This window comes from Lampetra fluviatilis, chromosome 2, assembly GCF_964198595.1.
Source record: "Lampetra fluviatilis chromosome 2, kcLamFluv1.1, whole genome shotgun sequence".
Lineage (NCBI taxonomy): Eukaryota > Metazoa > Chordata > Hyperoartia > Petromyzontiformes > Petromyzontidae > Lampetra > Lampetra fluviatilis.
This window is the reverse complement of record NC_136276.1, coordinates 15,509,462-15,521,094: the sequence shown is the minus strand read 5'-3', so window position 1 is coordinate 15,521,094 and position 11,633 is coordinate 15,509,462. Positions and strand designations below refer to the sequence as shown.

Genomic DNA, 11,633 nt, shown 5'->3' with positions numbered 1-11,633 from the left:
TATTACACAGTCAAACAAATAGTGTGGAATAATATCAGTTTGTAAATCCCTGCAGCGAAGAACAGGGGAATCTTTAAATATTTACTCATAATGCTCCTTAACGACCCGTGAGCAGGGCGCTGTCATTGAGATGGTGTGTACTTTCTAATAACATCTGGCAACACAGCTGTATCTGTTTAACACGTCTGATGGTGCTGCTGATGATGATGAGACCCGAAAGGTCAAAACCAGTCCAAAGTTTGATTGCTTAAATAAACTCTGCCGGATAATTTTGGTGTTAAAAGCCCATATGGCCAAGACTTAAACAGCATATCATGTGGAGAGATGAATGGAAGCCGCATTTATATCGTACCCACAATGTTTTGCAGCAACACATGTTTTTTTCTTCTTCTTCTAAATCAAGGAATAAGGACAAGGTCCTTAAACCCTCAAAATTATTTACATTTGGGCAATGAGTGAATTTTAATTGTAAAGTACATTCCAACCACGTGAACCATCTCCAGCTGTGTTCAATGCTCATGTGTCCATCAAGTATTTTTTTTTTACGATAATTGCACTTACCACTGGGAAAGTCAAACCTTTATCCAAAATTTCAGAAATGTTGGTACAACCAAGGATCAGTCTCTTCTGAATACAGATGATAAAATAGATGGTGTCACTGTTAGTCACTCTAATTTATTTCCAAATAAAAAAGCTGTGAGGAACAATCGCAAAAGCGTGATTAAAAAGGGAAACTGTCACTTTGTAAATCCCAAAAGTAAGAAACTGGCACCATCCTGTCCAGTTGGTTTGTGTCCATTCTGGTCGTCCCCCAAAGCCGTTTTAAACATTTCATTTCCACCAATATAGATGAACATGGCTCTATAATTCTTGACACAAAAAAAACGAGGCCAATCTCTCTGGTTCGTATATTGCAGCGAATTCGACTCTTGATTCCAAAAAGAAAATTCCACCCACAGTTGATTCCTTCTCACAGTCAGATGCAACAACTAATCTTCAGGGTACACTCCATGATGACAATATATACATACAATCTGATTATAAATAGAATGTCATGTACCAAACAGAATACTCTAAAGAGCATCAATCACACATTGCCACTGTTATGGAGTTCAGATTAGCACTGGCAGTGATGGCCTGACATTCCCCATTGAAATGAAGCACTGGAAATAGCTATCCACCTGGCAATTCAGAGTTGTAAACAAGCTTTCGTGTTCTTTCCTGGCAACTAATCCGCGAATGGCAATTACAAGTGGCAGGTGCTGTCACAAAGCTATAATTCACAACATTAGCATGGCAACATCATCCTAAATAAGTGCCTTATTAAATCAGGCAAACTTTGAGAGTATAATGATTAAGATCATTCAGAAAATAATGAAAGAACCTGTGGAGATATTGAGTCACTACGTGTGTTTCTGCAAATTGGATAGATTTTAATTGGCTGCTTTAGCATGCGTCCTTGAATTTATCACGCGCTCGCAACTCCATAAACACAAACATGTCCATCAAAGTGTACCAGCAATAAATAGTGATAGAAATGCACAACAGTATACGATGACCCAAGATTGATAATTAAACATGTTATTTGGTGATGCTGCTGGCAGTGGTGCACATGCACAAATAACAAAACATCCATATATATTCATAAATAACACTGATTTAAAAGGAAAAATACATAACATGCTATGTTTTGGGCGATGGATAAGTTGGAGGCTGCACTCTAAACCATGCAGCCTGAAAATAATACAATTAAAATGCGTTGTCTGATTAACATTTTTGTATTGCCATGTCAATTAATGAATAGCTTTTGAGTAACACACAGACCCTTCATTCAGTAGCTACTAATAGTAGTTATTCATATGCCAATTTAAAATTGCTCATCAAGAAACATTTTTGTTTAAATGTAATTCTAATCAGGCCCCATGGTATAAAGTGTCGTCTCCAAGTGTCTTCCACTCTCTTTCTGGCCTCTCGATTTATACGTGCGATGAAGAAGGGCCATTGTGCAATACATCGCCTCATATATGTTAAGGCCACAGTGTCATTGACAGACGCGTTGAGTTTCTAACAATTTGTATTTAGGTCAAGAGAATGGAAATTTTTGCATTGTGGCTATCGCAAGCCATGTCCACTTTTTCAACAACAACAACAACAACAAATTGATTTTGAAATCCAATGAGGTGGTAGCTATATTTTACAACTCCATATGTAGTGCTGTAGCTACACTTTTAGAGTAGTGCAAATGCTGACTTACAAAAAAATCAGCAGATAACAACGCAGAGTGGCGAAAGTGGCATTAAAGTGGACAGGTCGCTTTATGAATCATCAATTACTCCCGGACGAATTGCTGTGTTCCAATGCAAAAGTAATATTTGTTTTATATTAAATCTATACTTACAGATAATGATTAGAATCAGAGTAATAACATTTTAGACTGAAATAATCTAATGAGTTAAGAATCTTTTTTTCACATGTCCAGTAGACATTTGATATGGAGTCATTCCACACTTGGTGCTCTATCCCTATGCTGGTCAATTTAATCGCGTGTTTTATGCCAATGATTTTGTCCAGCTTTGTAAAAAATATTTCTATAATATTTTAAAATACCCTTTATGACTGATTCACATTGAAACAAAGAGAAACAAATATTTGTTAATTTCGTATTGTATGATTACCCAACAAGTAAATGTTTTCAAAGGGAATTCACAAGCGACAATAAGTGGGTCGTGTCGTTCTTTAGAGAGTGACGTTGACGTTATAAATAAGTTCAGATTTTTGTGTCTAGTTTGTTTCCCTTACCCTGCACCACCGATTAGCACGGTTGGCTACGTATGGTGAGAAAAAGCTTAACATACATACACACATACAGTTCACCAAGTTCACAGACTTCAGAATTGTAGACTTGGAGAATATGGAACTTCTACATGGCCTATTCATATTCTTAGGTTCTTTCAGAAAAATCGCGTAGAAAAAAAAGCGAATAAAAAAACACTAATGTAGACTGTAGCCTGGTTCTTAATCTGAGTGAGTGTACTGGCAGTCTATAATGTCGACTGTAGCAATGGTTATTTAACTGAGTGAGCGTATTGGCAATCTATAATGTAGACTGTAGCAATGGTTATTAAACTGAGTGAGCGTACTGGCAGTCTACAATGTAGACTTATTCTTTGGTTCTTTCGGTAATAAAAAAATAAAATACACCACGACGTTTCGATCGCAACACAAGCGGTCGTCATCAGGAAAAGCGGGCCTGCGCACTCAGAAAATCACGACGAATCATTCGAGCGTGTATTCACGATATGCATCCAGACGACACATGACCAATGCCCTTAACAGGCAATAAACACAACACAGTGTGTCTAAAACAATACGGAATGTTGTCACATGCGACTTCCCCAGAGATTGCTAAAAGGTTCTTTGATAATTAATATTTTATGGCTTTTTTATGTAACACTCAACCAGTGCCTCAGTTTATTTTTGCGGATGCTTTGCCCGTGTCAAGCCCATTCAGCATCACAGACAACCCTTGTTAAAACGACAACCGTAAATTGCATTGTGTTGACCATTGACAGTACTGCTTAGTGCTCGGTCAGGTGAGCTGGCCTATTTATTTGTGCAAACCTGCACATTTATAAACATGAATTCATAAAAAAAACACAAGCTTATCTATCTTGTGCTTACAAAAAAAACACATATCATAATGATCACAAAGATGGTAATTTACTACCGGACATGCATAATTCTTACACACACACACGTACACACCCCTAAAATAAAGCATCACCTTTTATTCAGTGCCAAATATTCCTGATGTTTTGGAAGGTGCCTCCCCTCTGCTGCCAGCGATGAATTCATGAGGTGTCACAGGGCTTGTGGTCGGAGGGCTGGGGCTGGATGCTTACGATGCCTTCATCTGCGTAGCCTCATCCATGGATGGCTCACCACCTGTTCCCTTCTGCTTCCTGCCATCCGAGGTCAGCAGGGACCGCGCGCTGGGCAACGCGAACAAGCCAAGCCCCCTGCTATAAATACGCTCACCGTCAATACCAAACCGTGCTCACGATTAACCTCGATTGAAACATTAATCAAGACGCACTCTCTGCTCCAACAAGCAATGGAGTGGTCCGTGGCCCATTGTTGAAAATTCCCATGTTTGAGGGGTTAGTCTCACCATAGGACAACTGTTGATTTACTCCAAAACACGGTGGAACTTAATTGATTTACTCAGGAGAGATGATGGTGTGTTATTTTAAGTAGACTCTCAGCTCCCAAGTTTGCAATTGCGAACCGATCTCTCTAACTAGTGCCACTAGGCCAGATATGTTAAAAGTAAAAGGGTGTGCGCACAATATTTTCCAACCGACTCTATTGAAGACACTCTTAGCCATGTCCAAAAGTTACGTCAGACACCAAATAATTTTAAGAAAATGACACGAATTTGATTCTGCTTCCCCCAACACTCGACAATGAGGTACAGTAAAACCTTGGATTGCGAGCATAATTCGTTCCGGAAACGTGTTTGTAATCCAAAGCACTCGTATATCAAAGCACTCGTATATCAGTTGTGATCACGTGACGCTAGGCCGACAAAGCCTATGCACGTGCTGCTCGTATTGCAAGACCTCGTTTATCGTTTATCAAATTAATATTTATTTAAAAAATGGCTCGTCTTGCAAAACACTCACAGACCAAGTTACTCGCAATCCAAGGTTTTACTGTATTTGGATAAATTACCTTGACTTAAATCGGTTGCATTTTTGCAAAGATATAAAATCAGAAAAAAGCATTTGGTATATAAGACAATCTTGAAGGCTATATTAATGATATAATTTCAAACAATCAATGAGACGCCCTTATTTGAAACTAATTGCTCTATTCCTAATGTACGAACGATGAATAATCTAAATAGCAGTGAAGAAAATTAAAAATACATCCGTGGGGTATTAAAAATGTAATCAAGGAAACACACTACACATCAGCAGCTGCGAGCATGCCGCCACTAAACGACTGCACCGGTGTAGTATTGGTGATGTGCGGTGGGTGTGATGTCAGATTAATCCGGGCGGATGAAAGGGAGCGTGCAGCCATTTGAGAAGCCCTTGGGAGAAGCAGCAGCGGAAGCGGCCACCGTCCCCGCTCCCCGACAGCTGAGTGGCATCGGCAGGCCACTTGCGCACGCTCGCAACAGCCGGTCAAGGTGAGTCCTTAAATAAAGATCGCATATTGCCATAAAACACACACTTTTGGATGACAGTCAAAATGCGGATTGCTTTGCAGTATTTATTACCCGGCTTATATCATCCCTGTGGGGTTGATGACATTGGTAGCACTTTGTGAAAGGTCAAGTATCTTGCCTTTGCATGAATTGGAACTTTCCACAGGAATGTTACATTTACACGACCATCACTGGCTTAGGGACCACAATTGGAGAGGACTGCCCAATGCACTGCCACTTCAGGATGCTGCTGTGGTATTCTCAATAGTTCGTTTGCAAGGGACACCCGAGTAACATAGCAACGTTTCTCCATTCGAGAATTGGCATGCTACACAGTCACACAGAGCTCTACTCTTGGAATTACGTCAACGGGTCTGTAGTATCCTCTTCACGGCTGGCATACTTTGGTGGTTGCTCCGCACGGATGAGCGGAGAGCAGCAGCAGCAGGAATTCAGCCAACCGACTCAACTCTGAGAGAGCCATGTCGTCACTTGGACTATCAGCAATGTAAAAACAAAGTTGTACAAAGGAAACTTGGAAGAAAAAAAATCTTCTGAAATATAACATTTTTCATTTATTTTATTAATTACATATCTTTTTTTAAAGATGAATGCTCGATACACGATTAATTTACGGCAGGTCATGGAACCAACGAGAAAACTGCATAGAGTAATTCTAGTCATGTAGTTTGTGATGTTTCAAACCAGTGCTCAAAGGGTGATGATACAGATATAATTATTACAGAATATGAAGAAACGAAACTAAATATGCAGATTTTAGTTTTTTTTGCAAAGCAGGCACTGCCAAGGTCATTTACAAGTTATGCCACAATACCGTTGATTGTTCAGCAATATCTAAAGCAGAAATTACAAAAACATCATTTCAAAATACACGAAAATGGCCATTATACTACAATAAAGTGATAAACCTAGTGCTATGTTAACATTCATCAGTTAAAACATCATCTATACAGCAAGTAAAGCACAAAAATAAGGCAATATATACAATTTACAAACATTATAAAAAGCTACTGGGATAAAAACAATACATCCGAATTAGATACACGTACATACACGCACTCGCTATCTTTAAGCATAATAGTCCAAATATATTCTTAAGGATTGTCAGTTGTCCTGTGAAACAGGCAACACATTTTCGAACGCTAATATAAACTGCACATTTTATTTTAAAAAAGGGCATTCATGACGTATGAAATAGCGTACACGTGTCTTCTCTCGAAAATTATGACCCTGCAGATTTCTGTCACATTGCAAAATGCAATTATTAAGTCAAGCGAAAGCAACGTTTTGCATGCTTCACATATGGCCATAGTAGTACACTTAGCTTTAAGTATGCAACAAGACAAAACCTCTCTGATGGCTTCTATGAAGCAAATACAGATCAAAGGTGTACGGAAGGGCCAATATTGTACATCGTTTAACACGTTGGAGGCTTTCACAACCAATATTATCCACAATAGAGTTTTTTTGTGTTAGATCGCATAAATATAAATGTGTCTTTAAACCCGCTACCACCCGACACAGCAAATAGTGAGGTTTTTCACGTAAACAAAACATGCCAATTCATTACTAGTACAGCACACTGGTGTGTTGGAGAGTAAACCCACAACATTTACAATTCGAGTATGACGTTTCGCCAATAATTACCGCGAGCGTCACCAGGCAACAGCTAAAGTTGTGGAGAAATCCTCCTGTTTTGAAAGCTACAGGCTTAGTGCTGCTTGGAAGCAAATGATCAAGTAATACACACATAGTAAAGGTTTTTGGGTTAGATCGCATAAGTATAAATGTGTCGTAACCCTCCACCACCCGACAGAGCCAGTAAGGTTTGTCACTTAAACAAAACGCGTAAATTAGTTGCTACTTCAGCCCAACGGTGTGTTGTAAATCCACAACATTTACTATTGTAAATGTTGTGGATTTACTCCTTAGTGGCTGTGTCTGTTGGTGGAGGGTTACGACACATTTATACTTACGCGATCTAACCCAAAAACCTTTATTATCAATAATATTCGTCGCAAAAGCCTACGTGTTAAAGTAAAACACTTTAACTGCATGCCTATACAGGTCGATGGTGATTAAATATGAGATAACAGGTATTGCAATTTCTTGCACCCATAATGGCATGGTGTGCATGCATAATGTTTGTTGATTACCCTATGAACAACCCAACCGGTAATGGATATCCATTGTAATTTATCTGCATACATTAACCCCCCACTCTGGCCTTCGCACCTGATTGGTTCACAAGTGACGACATCACATTTATCCCTCGATTTAAGACCAAAAAAAGGAGGATTACTCCACAACTCTGGCTGTCACCTGATGATGCTCGTTGTAATTACTGGTGAAACGTCGTGCTCAAATTGTAAATGTTGTGGGTTTACTTTCCAACACACTGTACTAGTAACAAATTGCCATCTTTTATTTACGTGGCAAACCTTGCTAATGGGCTGTGTCGGGTGGTGGCGGGTTTAACGACACATTTATATTTACGCGATCTAACCCAAAAACATCTATCACGGATTTTAAATTGTGTGTAAAAACACGTTTCTCCTCGTGTTTAAGAAAATTTGAATCAAACACATGTGAAATATACTGGCAAGTACTTTAAAGAGCTCAAAGATAATCGCTAAGGTTTTGAATAGAAATATATTTTTTAATCAGGAAACAAAAGAGTTCTCATCTGGTGTGCATGCACGTGAATGGGCAAAGGTTGAAAAATACAAATTCAAACGTGTCACCGCAAACAAAGTCCAAAGGAGCCGTGGGGCCACGGCGTGCAGCGTGCAGTCAAGCCACTGCCACTATTAAGCCACATCCGGCCTTCTCGCCGCACTTCAGGGTGATTTAGTTACAAATGTGCATCGACTTGATGCACTCCGCTACAAAGAGCGAAAGGTTCAGATGAAAACACTGCAAAGCTTTCACCACCTGCTTAGGTAGCACGTTATGGCTTTATGTAGCGTAGTAAAGCTTAAAGAGAGCTTCGCTCTCGAAGCTAATTATAGAAGTACCGAACGGGTTAGGTTATTTACCAATTGAACATGAAAAACGTGTCACGTACAATCAAGAGGCATTTCTGACCCTTTATTACAAGAAAAGTGGCTATAGCCTGCCTGATAACAAGCACATAATACCCTACAAAAATGTGAGAATTCATAGCCATGCCTCTATAATCAACGTACCTAAGGTCATTTGAAAAGCACACGTCATGCCACACACCAGTTTTAACCTGCCAGACGGTGGGCAGCTCTGTGGCACGAGGCCAGTCTCAGTAGGCGTAGCCCTCGGTGTACTGCACAGGATTGCAGTGTCCAACTTCCTGCAGGTAAGTGGTGTTCTCTTCGAAGTGTGTCAGGGGCACCGTGTCAGCCCCGTTGACCTGCCGCTCGATGTCGGCCTTGAGCAGAGGCCTTTGGTTGTCCGGGAATGCCAAGGAGAAGAGGGCCTCCGGGTCGCATACAAACTTGTATACGTACCTCTCACCAGCCACCTGTAAGGAGCCATGAGAATACCGGTTATAATTCTACGTGATAGGCTGAACAAAATAAATCCACAAACAACTCTGGACGTCAAAGTGCATGTCTACGTGGATTTATGTGTTTGTACACATTGTGGTTTATGTGGGTGGAAGACGGGCTTTCAATTAAAACAAAAGTGTCTTGATGAGGAAATGTCGGCTAACGCTCAGATCAACGTGATAGTTGTTATTGCTCCAAGTGTGATTGCAATTACAATTTGCCGAGAAATATTTTGTCGGCTAAAAAAATATTGTTCGTTTTTTTTTAATTCAGAGACATTCATTAATTAAAGTGTAATGCACGTCGGCTCATTAGTGAGTGCCTGGTTGCAGTGCATCTCCCCACCTTCTGCATGATGCCCTTTTCGTAGTAGTAACGAAGGGAACGGCTTAGTTTATCGTAATTCATGGCCGGCCGGTTTTTCTGGACACCCCATTTTCTCGCAACCTACAAATAGGACAGAAGACATGAAATATTGAACAGTTTTTTTTTTGCCCTCAACAAACACAGTGCGACATTCACATGTATGCCCAACTTCATTTCTTGCTGCATGCATGCAATGCTGTATTATTCATTTTCTGTCAGTACCAATTTAATAATATTACTACATTCTTTGCTGTCAAATGGTACATTTGTTAGTTCTTTTGTTTGTTTCCTTGTGTTTCCTTGTGTTTAGGGCCAGAATACAGCATTTTAATATCTACCATGAGAAATCGAAATAAAAATATGAAATCACGTACATATGTAGTACAAATTATTTTTCATTGTTACTCTCAAACTGTGTAATGTTTCAAATACAACTTTCTTAGAAATATTAATATAATTTAATAATCACGTATTTCTTTTTTACATTAAAATGTATTATATGCACATTACACGTTTTTTTTTGTATAATCAAGAAACAAATACAATTTTAAAATCAAATACATTAATAAATAATATTTCCACTGGATTACAATCTGCCTTTGCACAATATTTTAAATGCAATTTGTATTTATAGAAAAGGATATTGTCATCTGAATTATAAAAAAAAAAGCTGTTGTGCAATAACACCAGTAATATAAAATTGAAAATCAAAATGAAGACTGGTGTTGAGCATTTTACTAGCAAGCATTTGTGTCGTTTGTTAGTATGGTAACAATTATGTCTTAATAGATCAACATCCAGCATGCAGCCCGTGCTTCTTGAGTGGACTGAAATCACGTGGTCTCATTTCAACTGTAGTTCAGTGCACAAACTGTTTGATGTAGTTCAGTGCTACACTGATTTTTTTTTCATCCAGAGATAAATACCTCACTTTAACAGGAATAGCATTCTCAATCGGAAAAAATCTTGGGGACAAAGAAGACAAGTCCTTGACTTAAAGCTTTCGTGACTGCAAGAATTCATATTCTATGTGTCTTTCGGTAAAGTCACGTCGTAGTTTTGTTATTTTTGTTATTTTCTTTGAACCTATTTACGCAAGTTTACCGAAAGACCCATAGAATAAGACAGGTCCTGTTCTATTTAAATATTGCCTTACTAGCAAACTCACAATGGTCAATAGGTTCCAAAGCATAGCCTAAGCAGGCTTCAGTATATCAAGTGATGGGAAGGGATTTAAACCCTCCCATTTAAAATAATTCCTTAGCAGCCCACATGAGAAAACCTCAAAATGCATAGCTTAACGGGCTTCATTTAAACTAAGGATGCCATTAAACCTCTTAATTATACGTACAAGAAGTGCAATTGAATACCTATGTCCAATCGTGGTGGCTTGTGCATTGCCATTCAGTGCTTGTACCTCCTCCGGTTCCAGAAGCTTGAACTCCATGCCGCGTCCAGTCCAGGTAATGAGGTGTCCATTCGCCGGGTCGTCCAGGAGCGCCACAAGAAATTGCCAGAGCTGCAGCGAGCCGCGCCGCTGGTACGGGGGCGGCCCGTCCCGGAAGGGGCCGGAGAGGCCACCTACCCCCACGTGGCGGTAGGGGCCGCAGGCACGGGCACCCAGCTCACAGAAGGAGCCGTCCTGCACGGAGCCCGGCTCCAGCTTCACGTCGCGTGCCAGAGCTGCACACAGAAGTGCGGTCGCACACGCAGGTCACAAATTTAGACAGCTCGAGGATGAACTTTGGAGGTGTGCATTTCAGGTTGTTCCACGCGGCGCCATGTTAGACGTTCCACTCCACATATACTTCGATCTCCTTCAGGAGATGAAGAGGGAACTGAAGAAGCTCCCTGCACGTGCGGCGTTACACAACCGGCACACACGTCCGATGGCTAGACCAGTGAAAACCTCACGCATTAAGCTCTAGGAAAAGGCCTCACTGCTTAAAAGTGACAATGTATTCATTTTCTCCGGATGGCATAGGATTATGAAGTCATTTCATCGTTGATTGATGGGTGTTGTATCGTTGGGCTTTTTTGAGATATATATTTAAGCTGAGATATGTTTACTTGAATTTAATCGTACATTTTTTGAAAAAATTCTCCTTGAAAAAATACAGTATGTGAATAAACTGCCATGTGGCCCAATATTTAACTACCAAAAAAATATGCATAATAAAAGGGATATAGAATGGTTCTACTTATCACTAACATGAGATGAAAAAAATGTGACAAATACAAATGGCTGACACATTTGACAATGTTTCATAAGTTTGACTGGAAAAGCCACTGATGAATGTAAATCAAAAACAGTTCAACCACTCAGCATTGTACAAAAACAGCAAAAATAAAGCCCAGTTATTGAAGACATTAAAATCCGAGTAGAATTGGCTTTATCATCAAATAAGCCAAACAAAAATTAGAAAACATACCCAGCGCACCCTTATTCAATTAGTCTCAGCACAGAGCATTACTTTAATGACAGACATGGCTTGCTAACAACATGA

At 39.7% G+C, this 11,633-nt stretch overlaps 1 protein-coding gene across 1 annotated transcript in view; it reads right to left on the bottom strand.

Moving 5' to 3' along the window:
• Positions 1-5,835: 5,835 nt before the first annotated feature.
• The window catches only part of LOC144943500 (ETS translocation variant 5-like), a 52,974-nt gene continuing 47,176 nt past the window's right edge, over positions 5,836-11,633 (bottom strand). The window contains exons 9-11 of the mRNA XM_078871015.1: positions 10,544-10,809; positions 9,106-9,207; positions 5,836-8,732 (exon numbers count right to left, since the gene is read on the bottom strand). Coding sequence (XP_078727141.1) covers positions 8,511-8,732; positions 9,106-9,207; positions 10,544-10,809 — 590 coding nt within the window. The 3' untranslated portion in view covers positions 5,836-8,510. The remainder of the gene's footprint in view (positions 8,733-9,105; positions 9,208-10,543; positions 10,810-11,633) is intronic.